The sequence below is a fragment of the Coregonus lavaretus genome, assembly GCF_964263955.1.
Source record: "Coregonus lavaretus genome assembly, chromosome: 2".
Classification (NCBI taxonomy): Eukaryota; Metazoa; Chordata; class Actinopteri; order Salmoniformes; family Salmonidae; genus Coregonus; species Coregonus lavaretus.
In genome coordinates this window covers 16,275,199-16,296,660 of record NC_139989.1, presented here as the reverse complement: position 1 = coordinate 16,296,660, position 21,462 = coordinate 16,275,199, and the positions used below count along the sequence as shown (strand labels likewise).

At 45.5% G+C, this 21,462-nt stretch overlaps 1 protein-coding gene across 1 annotated transcript in view; it reads left to right on the top strand.

Annotated features, from left to right (window-relative positions):
- Positions 1-511: 511 nt before the first annotated feature.
- LOC311149049 (transcriptional activator GLI3-like) overlaps positions 512-21,462 on the top strand; it is a gene marked incomplete at both ends in the record, with an annotated part of 83,386 nt that continues 62,435 nt past the window's right edge. Inside the window, 2 exons of the mRNA XM_084186150.1 lie at positions 512-644; positions 20,643-20,909. Of these exons, the coding sequence (XP_084042276.1) occupies positions 512-644; positions 20,643-20,909 (400 nt within the window). The remainder of the gene's footprint in view (positions 645-20,642; positions 20,910-21,462) is intronic.

The window sequence follows — 21,462 nt, the reverse complement described above, 5'->3', positions numbered from 1 at the left end:
ACTTCCTTATGGTATAGAGGTCAGAGGTCAGCAAACATGAATGTCAGTACCATGGGATTGTTTTCTTTTCAAAGCTTTTAGATTTCATGCCTTTAATTCAATACAGTTAGTTTATCAAGAGGTGGAGGCATACTGTTGCACCTCTATTGTTGAGAGAGAGTGTGACATCAACTTTTTGAGCAATTCAATGATGCTTCATCTTTGATCTTGTTAAAACATTGGTTGTTTAACAATGGCTTGAAGCTTAAACAAAGCAAAAATAATAATAATAATAATAATAATACCGTTTTACTATGATAGATATTGGACCATCCTCACTCAGAGAGACCAATGTATCTGGAGAGAATGTTGGGAAAGTCTGTGATGAGACAGTGTGCACTAATGGTGTACTATAATGGGACACTACATTATTGGTCTCCTCTTGGTTGGGGTACTTACCTGTCCCCTCTCTCTGTCACCCCCTTCCCCAGGTGTCCTGTCTCCATGAGGTGCTGAGGAATGAGCAGTCGTCATGGAAACCCAGTCACAGGCCAGTTCTGCAGCTGAGAAGAAGAAGAGGGTGGAGACCATCGTGGCGACCAAGAGCTCGTCGGCGCGTGCCGACATCAGCGAGAAGGCTGTGGCCTCTAGCACTACGTCAAACGGTAAGAGTCTAACTTACCTTATCCCTCCTTCCTTACCCCCTCTGATCCTCTCTCTTGTTCTCTTCCTCACTGGTTCCTTCCATCTCTCTCCTGTCTATTTCTTGTTTTGTCTCTCTCTCTTACAATCAGTTGAATGGTTTGGTCATAAAGTTGAGATATTGGTGTTTCTTCATTTAGAATGATGTTTGTAGTGGAATGCAAGATGTGAGTGGATTATGTTTATACAAATGTTTTCTGAATGCATATCAGTCATACTCAATTATGTGTAATGTCCAAAACAAGGCTATTCTGTAAGAGGTTGAGTTCATATGCAACATATGCAACATCTTGAAGACACACCAAAAGAGATGTAGATTTTGACTGTGGACTCATTCTGATTTTCATCATTCAGTTTTTTGGCTCTCATGACACAGCTGCAGAAATGAAGAATATTAGATAACAAAATACGTTTTTCTCCAGGAGTGACTGGGACTGCCAGACAAAAGTCATAACAAACCCAGAGGAGAAATGACCATGACTTAAGTTGCAGCTGTGCTCATTAGCCTGAGCTGTAAGGTTTGAGTTTTTTTGGGGAGGAGGGGGATTGAGGGGGATCGAGGGGTTCGGGGAGGTTCGGGGGGTGGAGTAGAGTTAGGGGTTTCCGCGGAGAAAGAGAGAGAGAGCACTCTGTAACCCTAGGTTTCCGTCTGAGTTGTAGGATGTCAAATGTTATCTTTCCAGGTCCATGGCAGGAGACTTCAAACACTCCAGGAGAGGGTTAATGACTCCGAGGGTCTATCGCTCTCTCTCGCTCTCTCTCTCTCACTCTCTCTCCATATGCTAGTTATAGCAGGAAGTTGAGCGGGGTGGGGTGATGTGTAGGGGGGAATACATCCCGATGCATCTTGGGAACTCCCTCTCTTACTGATTCCCAGATGGCCAACACTATTTTATTAATTAAAGGGGGGAAGAGGGAAAAAAGTTTTATGGTGTGGAAAAAGCATGGATGTAATTTGGCTCTGGTGATTGCAGATTTTTCTTTGTAAAGCTTCGGTAATTACTAAATGTCATAAGGCTTGTCTTGGAAGCTCGCTCCCGCAATCATCCAAAACTGATGGAGTCACACACAATAGGGTCCATAGCTGGGCTTATGAAAGGATAAGAGTAGGTAAACAAGGAAGAAAGACTATTCTAATCCAAGATCATTAGAGAGAGAGAGAGAGAGAGAGAGAGAGAGAGAGAGAGAGAGAGAGAGAGAGAGAGAGAGAGAGAGAGAGAGAGAGAGAGAGAGAGAGAGAGAGAGAGAGAGAGAGAGAGAGAGAGAGAGAGAGAGAGAGAGAGAGAGAGAGAGAGAGAGAGAGAGAGAGAGAGAGAGAGAGAGAGAGAGAGAGAGAGATATGAGGGGATGATACTTATCCACAGAGAAAGAGAGAAGCACTCTTCTAGATCCCTATCTCTGAGAATCGTAAGATAGCTTACACATTCTTTGTGCAGGTTATAATGACAGCACATTCCCCAAGTGGCCCCAGAACTCATAACCTCTTATCAGGTGTAACCTTACACCCCGTCAACTTTAACCCTTGTAGCCCTGCTGTCCCCGCTCCCTCCCCATACAAACAAAAGGTAATTGTGAGCAGCTGTAGAACCCCAGTGGCTAGCTCTTCTCAGGAAGGCCCAGGCAAATATTTCCCCCGTCATGCTGCAGAGGAGTAGTGGCCCCTGAACCCACGCAGGGAAACCCTGTAGGACATCCCTCTGCCACAGCATGCTATTAGAACTGAAAAAGTGAAGGCTAGCGAAAAGTGAAAATTAAGTAGGAGGGGCAGTTATTGGTGAATTTATGGGCTGTTTAGCTTTAGGTATCTCTGAAGTGTTTTCTTTTGCAATACAATTACAACATGATTGAGTGTTTTGGTTTTGTTTGTGATTAAAGCATATGGAAATAAGTTATTGGAAAACCTTGCCTGATAGGCTTTGAGTCAAAGCTGTTTTGGACTTAATTGATTCAAATGTTGGCAAGACCTGGAGATTATAATTTCATTAGAAGACTCCAATTTTCATTTGAAATGACGTTACTGTCCACTCTCCCAAATCGAATTCCAGAACACAAAGAACAAAGAGGAAAGATACAACTTTTTTTCTTTTTAAAGATTATAACATTTTTTATATTTTTTATATATTCTGTAGATAACACAAGTCAATTAGTTGTGGTTTGTAATTATGATAAAAATACAGTACTTATATTCAGTAAAAGCCCTAGGGCTTATTGTAGTTATACACATACAGTATGTGACAGTGTGTGTACATATGTCCCGGGGAGTTTCCTAACTTAATAAAAATCTGAGCAGTGGAAAGAAAAAATTGGCAAAGCTTTTGTTTCTTCCTTTTTGTCCTTTCTCTTGCTTTCTTCCTTTCTTTCGCTCCTTTGTTATCTCTCACTTAAAAAATATATATTCTACTACCCTCTCTTTTCTGTCAACGTGCACTCCTCTCTCTACTGATCTCTCTTCTTCTTCTTCTCTGTAAGTTTTGTCCGAGTTGAGAGAGCTTGCTTGGTGCTGTAATGATGGCGTCTTGGATGGGGAGCTAGCTGTAGCTAGCGTTCCCACATGGTTGGCTAAATGGTGGCTTCATCCTGTGTGCCATTCATGTCATCGCCCGCTCCCCTGGCCTGACAGCTCAAAAGGGCCGACTGGGCCACAACAATGCTGTGATTGGTGTTCTTTAGGAGAGCAGGGGGAGGCATGGGGGAGACCCCCCCCCCCCCCACACACCCTCATCATTCTCCAGGCAGGTGGACCACAAAGTCTCCTGATTCTTTTGTTGCTTCCCTGGGCCCTCCAAAAAAGATGTCCATGCTCTTTGGCTGAATAAATCCTGTCGTCATGGGATAATTTGCTAATAAAAAAAAGTAAAAAGAAGGGGGGGAAAGGCCTATTGATTGAAGAGAGAGAGAGGGGGAAAAAAGAGAATAAAAAAGTTTCTGGTTGGTTGGTCCGTTGGACTTTTTTGATATGGATGCTGCTGAATTAGGGAAAGAGAGGGAAGAGAGGGACAAAGAGGACTGAGAGAGAAAAGAGAAGGCTAGAAGAGAGGGAAAGAGTGAGCGAGAGAGGGGAAGTAGAGAGAAAAATTGTAGAGATAAGTAGAGAGAAAAAAATTTGACCAAAAATTGGAGTGAGAGGGAAGGGTTTGAGTTAGCGAGCTAGTTTAGGAAATTGTTGTGGAATGCATGGCCTAAAGTAGCAGGGTGTCTGTGAACCTAATAGTTTATGAAGGAAGGACTGGAGACCTTTAAACGGTCACGCTTAGAAGGGCAGGAGCAGGAGTCTCAGAGGCCCAAAAGTTAAGCCTTGAAGGGCAAGGAATTTTCTGCTTATGTGTAGTAGGTTACCAGCGAAATCCCTAACCCAAACAGAGAGCGTGGCAAAAGTGTTTAGGAGAGAAGAGGAGCTGTTGACTGCTTTGGAAATATAAAAAACCTTCTGAAAGAGGGAAGGAGAGGAAGAGATAGAGAAGAAAGAGTAAGGAGCCACCTTCTTTTTAAGGAGCCATTTAAATGATCAACGGTAAATAGAAGGGGGATGTCATCTGACAGAAATAAAGTTCCCGGTTAACAGCGGGGATGGAAAGTAATTTACAGATACGCTGTCCCTGGCCATCTTTGTGCTGCCCAGATAAGGTTTCATTTCAGAAACGGATAGGAGACATTTTCACTTACCGGGCCCCCATTCTGCGACACCTGTGATAACAGCTTGTGGACCCTAATTGAAAATGGGTTTCAAAATGGATTTTCACTTTTCTTCCACTGCCTCCCCCCCCCCCCCCCCCCCCCCCCCCTTACCTCCTCACCCCATCAACACAAACCCCCCACCTCTGCTCCCATCCCTTTTCCGTTGCTTTCCGTGTGACTGGAAATATTGGAGGGATGGAGGGCCAGGGAGGAGGGAGAGAAGGAGGGAGAGAAGGAGGGAGAGGAGGGGGAGAGGAGGGGGGCTGGTATTCCATGCGTTGGGGAAAATGGAGCGTGGGGAGTGGATGATCCCTCAGCACCTTGTCAGCGGGATGACAGCCGCGCGATCCGTCTTATTAATGAAATCATTGATCACTTGATGGGACTCATAATCAACTGTTTCTCCACTGTCCTCCTGCCTCCTTACTCCCTCCTTCACACACACACACACACACACACACACACACACACACACACACACACTGCCACCATCACCACTCTCCACTTTTCATTCCACCTTTTCTCTCTCTTTACCTCCAGAAGTCTGATTTTTTGTTAACAAAGAAATTGAGATTTTATGAGTGGCTTGAAAATATGGATGGCATCAGAGAGAGAAGGGGTGGAGGAGATCTGTTGGTGATATGAAAATAGGCCTGTGTAATTTAATGTATTTCATAATTTAGTGCCTGCTAGTGGTGTCACCATTTCTTGTGAGAAAATCTGCCAGATATTGTTGATTTACAGTATGTCTATGGTTGGGGCTGCGATTGCATGAATTATGCTTGTAGACTTATAGTCTGCTTGTGGTAATAGTATATTTAAGTGTAGAGGTGTAAGTGTAGAGGTGTAGTGAGGCCTCTGCGGCTCATGTGGTAGAAGCAGGGAGGTGGGGTCCCTCTTCTCAAACAGCACAATGGAGGAGGCGGTAGAGACCCCCTCTGACAAACCCACCCCATGCCACAGAGGAAAGGCGGCTTCTAGGCTCTGTCTGAGTCACACACATACGCATGCGTGCACGCACACGCAGAAGGAATGACCACTTTACGTTATTCACATTCACAGTGTTTCAGATAAACAGTATAATGATACAATACGATGGTAAGAGTGAGAGCTGTTGTTACATACAGAGATATGAACAGAAAGTAAATGTGGCCCTATACGCTCACACACACACACACACACACACACACACACACACACACACACACACACACACACACATACACAGTTGTGCAGTACGCTGTGGACTCCACTGGTGAGCCAGCCGTTTCATGGACCTCTGCACTGAAGGCAATTTCCTGCAGCAGCGGGGCGACAGGCTTTGGCAGGGACGCCTCACGGGGGCTTGAGGCACAGGATTAGGGCGGCCCCACTGCTCGTCAGGGTGGAGGGGCCCTTAGCTAGCCCAACCCTTGCCCAACAACCTCAACCCAGCCTGGCCTCCTCCTGCCTGCATGCCTGCCTGGAGGAACCACAGTGGAGGAACCACACTGATCCATCCAGCATCCATCCACCTCTGGACTGGGAAGAAACTCTTACTGCCTTCAGCAGTACTCAACTGTAGCATGCAAAATCTGAATCGCTATACTCTCTCTCTCTCTCTGGCCCTTAGGGGGTAGGGGGAGGTGGATGTGTTTTGCCCACCTCTCCTATGCCCACTGTCTTGTGGGGATCTGGCAGGGGTATTTGCTTGGGCTTGGTGTTTCTCAAGATTCTGGTGTTGGCGTCATATAGTGAAGTTGTTCAGTATGGATCACCTTCTTTCATACGTCTACGAAAAATGGAGTGGAAGCAAACACATTTGGTATTGGTAATTTTATTAATTCAGCCAGTAGTATTATATTGCAGTATAATCTGTTAGTATAGTTTGTATGAACCTTTATAATACCGTCAATGGTGCTCCTGGGGTCCTTTTCAGTGAAATGGTGAAAGCCGTAAAGGCCTATGAAGTCATGGGGTCAACAAGGTCAGGAGCATGAACCTTAACCAATGAACATCCTCAATCCTCACAGAGGGGGATCAGCCTGGCCTGTCTGTGCAGGAGGTCGGAGGAGGTGGATAGCAGTCTCCCCCTAACTACTGACATTGGGTCAGATATTCAATCCCGTCAATGGTCATGGTTAGGATAGGAAGTAGGGTAATCTGATCCTAGATCTGTTGTTAAGAACAACTTTCTACCTAGATTGTCTGTGTAGTTTAGAGAGCAAGACAGACAGACGGGCGGTCAGGCAGAAGGACAGTCAGGGCCTTGTAAAGACATAAAGCAGTAAAGTAGGAAAAGAGTAGTTTATTATTCTGCCACTGTGTCCATTTGTCGGTAGGCATCAGTGGCCTCCCTCCTACTGAGAGGAACAAAGCAGGAGTGTCCTGACCCTGCCAGCAGAATGTATTGGTGTTTGTCCCTCTTCACTCAGTCTCTCTTTTCTTGTTCAATCTCTCGCGCCTGCTTACCTCTGCTGGATGAGAGAGATAGAGGGGGAAGTGAGGCTTGGAGAGAGACAGTAACTAGTGTGTATGTGTGTGTGTGTCTATGTGTGTGTGTGAACCATTTAATACTTGTGTGTTCACTTGTATGTGAACTTTGGTGAGACAGTGTTTTTGTGTCTGTGAATGGCGTGTCTGTTGTCCAGAGTGTGTGCTGGTATGTGTATGATTGAGTGCATATGTGTGTATCAATTGGTATATATATATTTTTTAAACATCTGTATGGAAAATCTGTCCTTTTACCCCAGATCAAGATGCATGAAAATGAATCAAGACATGATCTTATGTTTCAGGGTTCAAGGGTAGAGGGGAAGGGATGGGGGCACCATGTGCTAGTTTGCACCCTAAACCCTGTAATCTCTCCCCTCTGACCTCACCGCCCCCCTGGCTCCCCCGTCTCCACCTCTCCCTCCCCCTCTCCGCCCCACTCTCTCCCCTCGCAGTGCGAAAAAGGAGCCAGGATCAAAGAATGTGAAACCATGGCAGTGATTTCTGGTGATTGATTAGAAACAGAGGGGGTTGAGAAGCATCTTTTCTTCCCACCCTCTTGTCGGCTGTGTGCGCACCCTCCCAGGGCCCTCGTAAATAGCTCAGGTTTTCAAGTGTGAAAAGAGCTGCCACGATTGGCAGCCAGTACCAAGAAATACCAAGTAACAACATCCATGTTGGAACGAGCTCCAAGCTCAGGTTGTTTTAAGTTTTGGATGTGCCTGTTGGAAGGCGGGGGGTGGGGGGGGATAAGATCCATTTGTTAGCCCTGGTATGATATTTTGTAAACCCAGGAAGGAGAGGAATGGAGAGAAGAGGAGAGGGAGTGATTTTCAAAAAAGGAGGGCATGTGGAGAATTGAACTCAGATGTGTAGCGACGACAGGGGTTTGAAAAGAAAAGAAGAAACGTCGGACTGGTGGGGATAACTGAACTCACGTCTGTTGCTTACAGCAGAGGGGCGTGCAGTTTGAACTTGAGCAGGGCCCTTCTCATGTTAATCAGTGACTTAGCTGTCTCTTACCACCTCCTCCCCCTCGGTCCTAACACAAGCCAATCCAAGGCCCCGGGCCACTGACAACTGAAGGGCCCTCTAAAGGCATATTAAAGGGCCATGCCTATTCAATGTTATTGAGATAAATATGCTGTAATGGGAGCAAGCAAGCATGCAAGCACACACACACGCACACACACGCCCACACACACGCCCACACACATGCACACACACACAGATTGTATCTGAGGCCTACTTTTCTGTCCGCTCTCTCTCTCTCTCTCTCTCTCTCTCTCTCTCTCTCTCTCTCTCTCTCTCTCTCTCTCTCTCTCTCTCTCTCTCTCTCTCTCTCTCTCTCTCTCTCTCTCTCTCTCTCTCTCCCTCTCTCTCTGGGTCTCACCTGAAGCTGTGAGCCTAATGATGTTGAGAGTTTGGGCCTCGCAGCGACAGCTCCAGTCCAGGGGAGACATGTCTCGTGTCAGACAACGCGCCATACAGACTCCAATAGAGAGACAGAGAGAAAGGGGGGCATACTCCCCTATCCAAGCAGAAAACTACTGGAGCAATAATGACCTTTACAGAGTAATTGAACACACTCTTGAATGAAACGTTAATTGGTGTCTGAAGTTAATAGATGACTGAATATTATCTACAGTACATGGTGTGTACACTAAAGCACACAGTCATGAATTCACACACGCATGCATGATTACGCACGCACATGAAAGTAATTACACTGGCAGACACATACCCTTACGAAAATTTCACATGTGATTATTATTATTATTTTTTGGGAACACTTCACATGTGACGATATTTCACATGAAGTTTCACATGTGGATTTTCACGTGTGATCACATAACCTTCAACATGTGAAATCATGTGAAACCATGTGGTTTTGGAACATTTCACATGTGATGATATTTCACATTAAGTTTCACATGTGGATTTTCACATGTGATCACAACCTTTCACATGTGAATTCAAATTTTCACATTATGCCCTGCAAACAAAAATGTGTCGTTAGGATGTCTCTGGAACGTCACAAAATAGCAGCAGTGTTTTCAACGTACATATTTGACACACGATTACATTGTGTATGTACAGTATATTTATACAATTATTATTATTCAACATGTCCTCACAACCTCTTGGTTCACAGCATTCCAATCCGACATGTCTGTATCAATAACTGATTTCACCTGTAATCCTACACTTTGGACTTCAAAGTAAATCTCATCTTTGTATATCACACTCAAGAAAAACTATTATTTTTATCATAGTGATTCAGGAGTAATATTAAAACAGAATAAATATCCCAACAACATTCGACAACTACACAGAAAACCCTCAAATTGCTGAAATAAGTAAATTAAATCAATGATGAGAGAATAGTCAGATTAATTGATAACTAAAATAGCATGCAGATGGCACTATTTTTCTAAGTGCTGAGATGTATTATAGGGAATGAATGTGTAGGGACTTCTGAGAACGCTACAGACTGTGGCGCAGCAGAACGATCAGCATAGCCCAAATCCAGAAGTTGTGAGTTTAAAACCCAGGTTTGGGTCATATTGAAAAGTCAGTATTAAGTGGTGTTGTCAAATGTAATCACATTGTCATTAATTAAAGATCTTTACACTATTTTAGCTGAACAGCGTACCACTTACCTTTAAACCCCCATACCGTTTCATTACTTCCCTTACAAAAACAAACGTGAAATTTGCAGTTTCACATGTGAAATAACTGTTTGCACATGTTGAGCTGAAATGTTTACATGTAAAAACAAAAGAGACACGTGAGGCCATATGTTGACATGTATTCAATAGACTGTAGAGTTCACATGTTAACACCACCTTTTTACATGTTAGGAGAATAACGTGTCTTCACCTCATATATGAATTGCAGATTCACATGTGGAATTTGCATATCCATGTTGTCACATTTATTTCACATGAGATCATGTTTTCACATGATGCATTTGCATGTTGTCACGTTATCACATTAACTTCACATAAGATCACACGTGATCACATTAGATCATGTGAAATTCATGTGGATTTTCCATAAGGGCACACACACACACACACACACACACACACACACACACACACACACACACACACACATACACACACACACACACACACACATACACACACACACACACACACACACACACACACACATACATACACACACACTCCGGGGGCAGCTGAAGGAGGATGGGCCTCCTCTGCTTATTAACTGTTTGGCGACCTCATGACTTCATCTGTGGTGCTGTCAGACCGGAGTAGAGGAGGAGAAGAGAGACGGACCACGTTTCCCCAGCCCTGGCAGCACCGCTAACTCAATAGGTTCTTTGTTCTGGTCTGGCTCTGGACCAGCTTAGCATGGGGCTACAGCATAGGGCTGCCTCAACCCTACAGTCCCAGAGAGAGAATGAGGGAGGAGAGGGGGAGGAAGGAGGGAGGAAGGGAGGGAGAGGGGGGAGGAAGGGAGGGAGAGGGGGGAGAAAGGAGGTAGAGAGGGAAGAGGGGATGGAGAGAAGGAGGGAGGGATGGGGGAGAGAGGGGGGAGAAAATATCTAGAGGTGTACAATACAAAACGTATAGGACAGTATGTACAGTTTGCAAAAGTTTCAAAACCATTTAGCCTAATGAGGAGCTCCTATCCTTACAGTGTTGCTACATTATGTAAAGTACATTTACGTCCAAACATCCCAATAGTCCTTTTCCACCATGTTACGCTGTGATTATTCCGTGTGTGTGTTCAAGTCATGATCATGTAAACCATAACAGAGCTTTAAGACAAAGCTGTTTTCCTTAGGGAAAAAACTCAGAAGTGCAATGTGTCGGTCAGTCATCCCAGCTGTGTGTGTGTGGAATGTTGGGATTAATGGGAATTTAATGGGTTGATTAAAGAGGAGGGGAGTTTGATGGCAGAAACATCTCTGGGGCGATGGTTAGGAGGAGGAGGAGAGGAGGATTCCACAGGCCGGAGTGACAGGATAGGTCACAGAGAAGTAAATCTCATTACTGAGAAGGGACAGCAACAGGAGGCAATACTCCCAGAAAGAGAGGGAGGGAGGGAGAGAGGGAGAGAGAGAAAGGGCAGAGGGACATGGAGAGCGAGAGAGAGGAATCACCCCCACCCCACCCCCCCTTCTAGCTCTGACTCTACTGACAGCTACGTTATTGAGGAAAATGTAATTTCTATGCCTGTGATATGTGGTTGTCCCACATAGCTATCTTAAGATGGATAAGAGTGTCAGCTAAATGACTAACATGTAAATGTAAATGTATTAGGGAGGAGGGGGAGAGAGTGATAGAAAAATTAGTGATAAGAAAGTGACAGAGAAGTAGAAGACGAATCTGAGAAAGGAGGGATAGTCATTGAGGTTGATGGAGGAGAGGAATAAGGATGGAGTGAGAGCACATTTAGCTTTCACATAGAAATGTGCCCAGGAAGTAAACAATATGAGCACTTCCTTTCCCACAATGCATCATTTCAGCCCCTGACCTTAACCTCTCCCTTCTCCTCACTGCACTCCTCTAACTCTTTCATCTCTCTCTCTCTCTCTCTCTCTCTCTCTCTCTCTCTCTCTCTCTCTCTCTCTCTCTCGCTCTTTCTCGCTCTCTCTCGCTCTCGCTCTCTCTCGCTCTCTCTCTCTCTCTCTCTCTCTCGCTCTCTCTCTTTCTCTCATTCTCTGTCCCTAGCATGGTGGCCTGACTAAGTTGGCTATTTAATCATAGGGAGAGAGATTGTGCCTTTTTCTCTAGCCACCGTCTCCACCTCCCATCTCTCCTTAGACCCAGACTGTGGTTAAGTCTGATCCTTTAATCTCTAAGACTTCTCTGTCTGCCTGAGACAGTGTATGATGGGGTCCGCGCTTCACCTAGGTGTTTTGGGGGGCTGAATTACGTGCTGTTTACGGAATGGTCACTCCCTCCTAGGGGTCGTTATTTTTGTTCTGAAATAGTTTATGTTGTTAGAAACAGATATGATTGATATTCCTGCAACATTATTTTGTTGAAATATAATTTGATTTCTGAGAAATTAAGCAAATTGATTGCATCCGAAATCCATACGAAGCGCAAAAAACTTTTTGGGGGATGTTTTACTCACTGTTACAAAAAAGTTTGGTCCAAATCGGATGTTAGGTACTACAGTGTATATATTGAATATTAAATTAATCCTATAAATTAAAATGGCCAATATGGGTGCAATCAATTAGCTCAATTTCTTGGTTTCTAACTACAGAAACGATTTCAGAACAATCTGAGGTGGTGGGTGTCATGGCTTGCTGAAATGACATGGAATGACCCCTAGATCACAGGAGGGGGAAATTAACTGGAGTTGGTGGTAGAAGTTATCCAAATCTGCTCTATAATGGGGGTTGTGTAGGGTAAATGAAGATTGATACCTTTGTAAAAGGATTCATTGTTGCCTGTGATTTGTCGACGGAGAGACTTCGACTGAAAGAAGTCTTGAGCTGTCAGGAAAAGTGAGGAAAAACGCCATGGTAAATCAACTGATGGCTTTCAAAGGTAGAGAATGTTGATTCGATTTACCTTGAAGCAGGTTTTCTTTTTTCGGACATCAGGTGACTGGATGTGTTCTGAGTGTTCAGAGCCCGTGATTGCCGGGTTGGGTTGTTTTTATGGCTTTGGGCAAGCGGTGCAGAAATCTGTTTGGTCGTGTTATTTTTATGACGTTTGGCATGTAGTTTGGAATTCTGATTCTCATGCTCTCCCTGTAAAAAGAGCCCGTATGTCTGAATGCGGCGGGTGAGAAACGGTAAGCATTAACAGCTGCCGCATCAAAGGCGCTTGGGCATGTTGTGCATTTAACCCAAATCCGTCACACTCGCACAAAGCCCCTGATTCAACCTGTAATGTAGACATTGAACAGAGAGCGTCAGACCACAACCAATGAGAGGTTACAGCCTTGAATTAACTCCTAACACCTCCCCTCCACATGGCAGGTCAGAGGTCAGCGAAGCTCACACCTGATTGGTTCCCTGGAATGGTTACTGGGGGTGAGAGGTCATGTGTGTGTAGAATTTGTTTTCATTTAGCAAAATTATGCCTGAATGCGCTAAAAATGGGTACTGGAAACTATTACAAAGATGCCATGTCTCTGTAGAAATTACTTTGATTCGACCTCTACACTGTTGGTTGAGCTGTTAAGCAGGTAGATACAGCCAGAATAGATCAACAGCTAACTAAGTGAATACCGGCCAGGGCAGTGGACTGATCCATACATTGGATGTAACATCAGAAGAACCCTAATCACCATAGCCACTAAGCTGGGGAGAGGGTGAGAGGGACAGGGAGAAGAACCCAGCGATGTATGTTCCACTCAGAGCCTGAGACATTTACCAGTCATTGATAAACTGCTTAGTAGCGGGCAAATTAATGAATCCACCATCCAACCCGGCCTGACAGAGAGAGAGAGGGTGTTGGGGGTTGGGGTGTTGGATGAGGGTGTTGGGGGGGGGGGGGGGGGTTGGATGAGGGTGTTGGGGGGGGTAATCCGGTTCCAGCTAAACGGCTGATCCCTCTCATTCCTCAGATATCAAATGTCAAAAGTTAAATTAGCCTGCTAGCCTCAGATAGGAGTTAACATGCTTTTAAAGGGGGTAGGGGGTGGAGGGGGAGATTCTAGCCCCCTTTGGGATGGCAGCAGGCAGGTGCCTTTGAAGTGTCTAATTATCCCTCTAACTAGTAAGCACTGGCTAACTGTCTTAATAGAGCCCACTCTGCCTGAGCGCCTCTCATGTATTCACACACACACACAAAACTCTTCATAAAGTTTACAGAAACTATAGTGAGATAAATGTATTATATATTTTAATAATTCTGTATTGTTAGGTAAGAATTCACCACAGTGACATTTGGACCTAATTCACTAGAACTCTTTTTTATTTAGCTCTAACTGTTGGTTGGCACTTCCCCACCTCCTTGCATTGGCTGGGTGTCCATGTTCTCTTGGCGAGCGACTCCTAATCTGAGTGCTACAGGCCCCGTCCGGATCACAGTGGCGTCAGAAGTGGGATTCCAATGCTCCGGCCCAGTGGAAAGCTGGCCTAGTCCAGCCTGGTGGGCTGAGAGCCATGCCTGAATCCACCATCCACCCTAACAGACCCAGCTAGCAGCCCAACCAGCCTGTCCAGTCCAGTCACACTTCTGTCATAGCTGTATGGTATCACAATCATATTATATTGTGGTGGAAGACTGGAGGTCAATGAGGATAACAGACAAGGTTGTCTGATACTGATGACCTCGTCAGTTGAATATGAAGCAATGTCAATGCTGGTCTGAATTCGTTATTGCGTTTGTGGTTTCAAGCACTGAACAATTGCATCTCCTCGGTTTGATTCTTGAAAGAATATGAGCCAAGGTGCTCTTTGAGTGAAATTGTTAGAAATTCTAAAAGGCATGGCCCCAACTCATCACTGTGCTTTTTAGCCAGTGCGTGTAGCTCTTTGACTAGAATATCACTGCTCCTTCACAATGTGCTCCTGATGAAATAGGCTGGGGGGGTTGGCTTGCATCCGGCCCCTGATGTGTGAAAGGTAGTCAGTAGGGATTGGAGTGGGGGTTAGGCACGGCCCTGCTGTGACGCTGATTTGAGGTGAGCAGGGAGAGCGGAGAGACAAGGGAAGAGGGGAAGAAGCCTAGCTTTCTTTTGATTTCTCTCCCCTCTAGGCTATGGGCTGGGACTGAGAGCCAGGGGCCCCTGGTAGGGTCCCTGCAGAGCCCCAGCGGCGGAGTGAGTGGTGTGGGACTCCGGGCCGGGAAGATGGGGTCTTGGGATGCCGAGGGGTGGGGGCGGTGTGCTGCCAAGCCAAATTGAGACGTGGGAGCCGTCGAAATTAGCCTAGATGAATATCGAGGAGAGCTGCAGTCGGGCTGTGGGGGAAATCAGAGGCTGACAACGGGTTGCCAGCGTGGAGCAGGAATCTTCCCGACCTGCCCACCGCTTCTCACTGCAATTACTCCAAGCATCACTCACAGCAGCTGTATTTAAATAATGCGCCACTATGGGACCACTCTGCAGAGGGGAAATAAGACAAGGGCTGAAAGTTACTGAGAGTGAACTCTTGCGAATTGCACAACAGCAAACATTTGAGTGCTTTTTTATTTACATTTTATAGATTGGTAACAGTCTACTTTTCTCGGTTGGTATCCTGAAAATAAATATTATCCAAATCATATAATTCCACAGCTATTGTGGGTGATTGATAAATGGGAAGATAGCCAATAGTCGATTGTCCAAGATGACTTGGGAGGTTAAGTACACAGGTTCCTCTCAGATGTGCAAGTGTCGTGACATTCTACAAAGAGTTTCTTGACACGTCTCCATGTCACTGTAAACAGACACTGGAAGAAGCTCCATTAAGACTCAGTCACCTTCAACACAATACACAACTGAACTCTGTTGTGCGAGATGCCACTGAAGCTCCCTCAGCGGAGGTTAAAAGGAAACATTCTGGTAAGACCTGCATCCTTTTGACCGGCAGCCAAAAAGTTGATCAGAAAAATACCCCACACAATTGCACTAATCCTTCCACATTCTCTTCTCTTGTGTTTGCGATTCCTCCTCTTGGTGGAGTTTGAAGGTTCTCTCACTCCCTCTTTCTCTCTTCTTTCAGCCTGCGCTGCTAATCGTGAATGATCCCTCTCTCTATAGCGCAGGTGCCAGGTACAGCGAGCTCTTCCTAAGCCGCTTGGAGAGGTAGCTGCTACGCTCTTATTAAACTCTAGCCAGCCGCTGGAATTTTTGCCTCCTTCTCATTGTTAATTGGGCAGTCGTGAGTCTTTTTCGCGGGAGTTGATTTGCAAGAGAAAGAAAGAAGGAAAGAGAGATTATTGCACAGGAGGAGAGGAGCTTTGAAGAAGTGTTTTGTGTTTTCCGTGTGCATCCTCCACTCCTCTTCTCATCTTTTTCCCCCCTTCCTCTGTCGGGTTCCTCAGCCAAACCCCATCACCGTGCCACAGACGACACGGCTTGCAAATGTTCGCAGGTGGAGGAGAATGGTTGTTGTGTTGCTGGCGCTTGTTCAGAGGCAAATGACACCTCCTCGATGGTAAAGGTTTCGCACAACAAAGCCAGTTCGGGGGTAGAATGTGCAAGACTGATGAAAATGCCCCTTTGTGTTCCTCTGACTGAAACACATGTAGTAGCTTAAGGCAGCGGAGACTCCTACATGGTGTTGGCTGTAGAGTACCAAGTCAAATGTCTGAGAGGCAGGAGCAGATTGACACTCCGACCCTTGTTCTACACAGCGGCTGCCTTTGAGAAACACCAACTCCCTCCGAAGCAGAGGCTTTTTGTCTTTACTCCCTCTCATTACTTTGAATCAGCCAGGCACCCTTAACTTCAGCTCTCTTGTCCCAGGGCCCAACTCTCTCTCTCTCTCTCTCTCTCTCTCTCTCTCTCTCTCTCTCTCTCTCACTCTCTCTCTCTCTCTTTTCCCCTCCTCTAAGGAATTGGCTCCACTCCATTCCTCATTATCTCTTTTATATTTTCATTTTGTCATTTGTTGTATGCGTTCCCTCCTCCTTTTCCCCCTTCCATTAAAGGCCCTCTTCTCCCCTGCTCAGGCATGGGGCTTTCTCTGAAGGTATCCAGAGCAGCCTTTTACAATGGAGGGCCCCAACATAAAAAGGGGAAAAACCTGGGCATTAGGATTTAATGAGGGGCTGGCTGGGCGAGAAATAGTGATAGAGTGCAAGAGAGAGAAAGAGAGATAGAGAAAGAGAGAAAGAAAGAGACTGAGAGAAGGTGAGAGAGAGGGAAAAAAAGTGAGAGAGAAGGTGATAGAGAGAGAGTGGCTAGAGAGAGATGGATAGGAGAGAAGAGAGGAGGAGAGGAGAGAGAATGCCAGTGAAAGAGGATGGAGAGAGCATAGGCTCCATTATAGTGGCAGAGAAAGCTCCTGAAATACTAGAGCCGGGCGTGCGCTCTGATCAGGACTGCAGTGAGCACAATTACCTTCTTTTCAAATCCTTCAGTGACACTGCGGGAGGAAGGAGGACTTTGAAACTTGAAAGGCAGTAGCTCGCTTTCAACCTCAAACGCGAGCAGGAAAGGGCTCTGAAATTTGTTCAGTGCTCCCCATCCACCATTAGCTTGTTTCTTCCTCTAGCCTGCAGGCATTTAAGCACTTTTTGAAAAGATGTTAAGAAATTCAATCACCATAGAGAGACCGGGATAGGTCTTTTTTCTAGTTTTTTTTGTGTGTGAGGCATGCTTCCCCTTGGTCCACCGAGGACCGGCCTGCTGCTTTGTGTTGTGGGTGAATGGACTTGTGAACCGGTGGAGGAGAGGAGGATGGGATGGGGGCAACCATGGGAAAAAGGGAGGGAATAAAAGAGGAATGAAAAATGAGGGAGGGAAGAAAGAGAAAAAGCCAAGAGGGTCTGTTTGAGGCTGATGATGTTCAGGGTTAGAGAGGTGCTCCTGAAGTTCAGGCTTTTCAAAGTGTTTGCAGACACCTGAGTCCTCCACATCAGAGCCAGAGTACGCTGCACAGCCACAATGGATGAGAACACTGACTATAAAGCCTCCAGCTATCCAACACAATACACTATCAAACACCATTGGACATACATTAGACTGAACAATTTATATTATAATCATTATCAGTAAACTGCACCTATGAAGCTCAAGAGGGTTCAAGTAAAATCAAGTAAAATATAACCAAGTTTTCCAGACATTTAGGTTGGATAACATTTGAACGGGATAAAAAATAGAAATTGGGAAAGGATTGAGCCTTGGGGGATCCCTCCTATTTCAGTCTCACCATTCAAGTGCTAGTTCTTGACCTTCTGCTGCCCAGGATTTGTTAAACCTTTTAAAGTGGTATACACTGAAATAATGAACCCATTTTCAGTAGTATGCACTGAAATAATGTACCCATTAAAGGTGGTATACACTGAAATAATGAATCAATTTTAGGTAGTATGCACTGTAATAATGAACCCATTAAAGGTGGTATACACTGAAATAATGAACCCATTAAAGGTGGTATACACTGAAATAGTAAACCCATTTTAGGTAGTATTCACAGAAAGAATGACCCATTAAAGGTGGTATGCACTGAAATAATGAACCCATTTAAGGTAGTATACACTGAAATAATGAACCCATTTAAGGTAGTATACACTGAAATAATGAACCCATTTAAGGTGGTATATGGCAGAATGACAATTCACCATGGTGACGTGGAGGGGGAGGAATGTTGGAGTGACAATAGTTTGATTTAAATATTTGCTGCTTGACCTCTCTGAGACATAAGTGAGTAGGGCTGGAGTTCACTGAGAGGGAAAGAGAGAGGGAGGGGGAGGGAGGGAGAGAAAGAGAGACACCCAAATGGGGAAAAGGGGAAGAAGCCAAAGAGAGACACAGGAACGTAGTGTAATAATATCTTTGGGAATAATGACCACAGTATTTTGTCTCCAGAAAGAGTTCATAGACAGTGTTAGCTGCATGGGCTTGTGGGAGTTTGACTTCACTTCCAAATGTTCAAAGATTATTGCTACAAGCACATTGTGTATGTCAAGTCTATGGAGCTAATACATAAATAAACTAGACCAGGAATTAGAAACTTCTCCAGGTCTACCATAAGATCTTATTCCCGGCCTCGACACTGTGTTTGCTGGATCAGTATTCAGTACATACAGGCCTACACTCCTCTCAGCAGCATAACCCTGTCCTTTGCTCTATTTGCTCCCAGCACAGTTTACAGTCCCGACTTTCTTCCTCAAATCCAATCCGTGCGAGAAGATGAACCCCGAGTCTGAAATCCCTTTATGTTAATATTGCGCTTTGCAAGAGCAGACCCTATTAATCCAGCTTTAACAGCATAAGTGCCATTATTTCCTTAATAAGATCATGGACTGTGCAGTATAGGATTAAATACTTATATCATAACTGACACTGTCATTTCCTGCGGATGAGAGCATGAGCCTCTGCTCTCTTGCTGGTTTGTCAGTTCTGTGTTAAGTCTCGTGGAATTTGCTACTCCGAGTGCCATGGCACCGGCCGGAGCATGGCTGGGCACTAACACAGGTAATGGATGTGGGAGAGTGAGAGAGGGTCTCTCTTTCTCATTCTCTCTCTCTTTCTCTCTCCTCTCGATCCCTCTCTCTCGCTACTGTAGCGGCCAACTTGGGGTGCTCGGGGTAGCGCTCTTTAATCTAGCCCTCTTCTCTGCTCTTAATTGGCTTTTGGAGGGCTGCAGTTCTCCATTGCCTCCAGTTCATGGGGGGGCCTTACAGCGCTATGCTGGTAAATGCTACAGAACCTTTGGCGCCAGCACCGTGGCACTCTGTCAGGGCCCTCAGTGAGACATTAAAAAAGAGCGAGAGACAGGTAGTGGGCACTGAATCAACCAGGGACCAGGGCTGGATCAGAGGAGATTTCCCAGCAGCCTCCAATGAAGTGGATCTGTTGCTCAGTCAGGATAAGGCCAAACTCAGTGGACTCTTTGGATCAGGATGGAGGAATAGGATGGATTTGAGGCATTGAGAAAGGCAGAATTGTATGTGACTGAATCAAACTGGCTCTGCAATAGCACTGAAGCGCATACAGCTAGAGCCAGTGTAAAACTTTCGATCATACAAAACATTCACCTAAAAATGTTAAAATCGAATAATTTAACATAATCATACTAAAGGTACAGATTATAGAAATAATCTCAGACCAGATTTTTTTTTTTACAATAAAGCTCAAAACTCTTAATTGATTCATAATTTCTTGAACACAATTCAAGTGTGTAGGTTTTAGTGTTACATGAAGACAGAGTGCCCAGAGGATGCTCTCTTTAGGGACTACTGAGAACTAGTCTGTACAGTAGCACTCACCAGGTAAGGGGCCATGTGACACCATGAAGGCCAGGGTGAGTGGTCAGGTCAAAGGTCAATTCTTTCCAAAGCAGCTCAACCCTTGAACTCTCTTCACTTTCATCCCCACTAACCCAGCCCAGCACACCAGGGATAGCTTCTCAGGGGAACTCTCCTTTCCGTCTTTCCATCTCTCCTCTTAATTTCTCTCCTTCACCTGGAGAGAGAAATAGAGAGAGAAAGAGATTACTCTGGCAGAAGGTTGTGTGGAGAAGGGGGGTTGATACTACCCATGAGGCCGGTTAATGGGCAGTTTGGAATGCAGGCGGAAAGACCCGGTTGCCTTCTCCATGTGAATCCATTTATTTTATAAAAGGAACAGACGAGGCTGACTTTAAGATCCGACTTGTGGGAATCGCTCCCCCTGAATGTGGCTGTGATGCAGGGGGTTGGGTTTGTTAGGTTGGTGAGAACACCAGAGATGAGTCCTATTGGATTTAGCTGTCTGCTGCTTGAGAACTCACACGTTCAGCTGGCTTATATGGAGACCAAACCAGCGTGGATTTGCAGGGAAGACCCACAATGCCTACTTGGTTGGTTGCAGGTGTACAAAACAAATCTCCTGCCCCTTATAGGAGTATGCTACATGATCTGATTTGTGGGTGTGTTATCTTGGAAGGGTGTGTGTGTGTGTGTGTGTGTGTGTGTGTGTGTGTGTGTGTATTGACTCTGAGAGGTAAAGACATTCCCCTTCTCCTTGACAGCAGCAGCCATAATTCATCTGTTATAATTCTACTGACAGTGAAACCCCTACCCTTCACCACCTACTGGCATTCAGGACAGGTTGAGAAGACTCTGTACAGTAGCTTTAAATGTACAGGGATCAATTATGGTGTATGTACCCTCAATAAGTATGGACTACGGATTTAGAACCTTACCCTCTCTCTCCCCCCTGTCCCCTTACAGAGGATGAGAGCTCGGGTACACCGTACCACCACCACCACCACCACCACCACCGTGAGAGGCGCAATGCCATCAGCACCCAGGCCCCCACACCTGGGCCCCCTGGCAGCAAGCTGGGTGAGGAGCCCTCCACCTCCACAGAAGAGCGCCCACCGTTGGTAAAGAAAGAGTTGCACAGCTCGCTGCCCCACCTGGCCGACCACGGCCTACCGTACCGCGGCACGCTGTTCGCCATGGACCCTCGCAACGGATACCTGGACTCCCACTACGGTGAGTACAGACAACCGACCTCAGTTTATAGAGGAGGGGTTGGATAGGAGATTCCTATATGATTGTTAGAGAATGTTTATGATGCCAATGTTTAGTTTGTGTCGGCAGGGTTTTTGGTCATCAGACAACTTGAAATGTCTCAGTGAGTTACTGAATAGATTGATGGATAATTACATTTAAAAAACTGGTGGTAAGATACATTATAAGTTTTAAAAAACGTGTTTGTGTGTATTTGTGAGCAATATACTGTAATTTGAGTGAGGCGGCAGGCTCAAAGACAACATGCCTGTAGACCCCCCAACACCCTCTGAATAGTGGGACCAAGGTTCTGTAGAGTAATAGGTGGAAGGCAAGGCGGCTAGTCGCTTGATTAGGCCTGACAGATCAGCTGCTCTCTCTCTCTCTCTCTCTCTCTCTCTCTCTGGAAAGTTAGTATGGGGAGCATTCAGCGCAGCTCCTTAATTCCCTCATTAGGGGCCTGTCTGAGCCCAGTACTCCACTTCCACTCATCAGCACACACATCAAAACCCCAACCCTACACTACACTGCATTG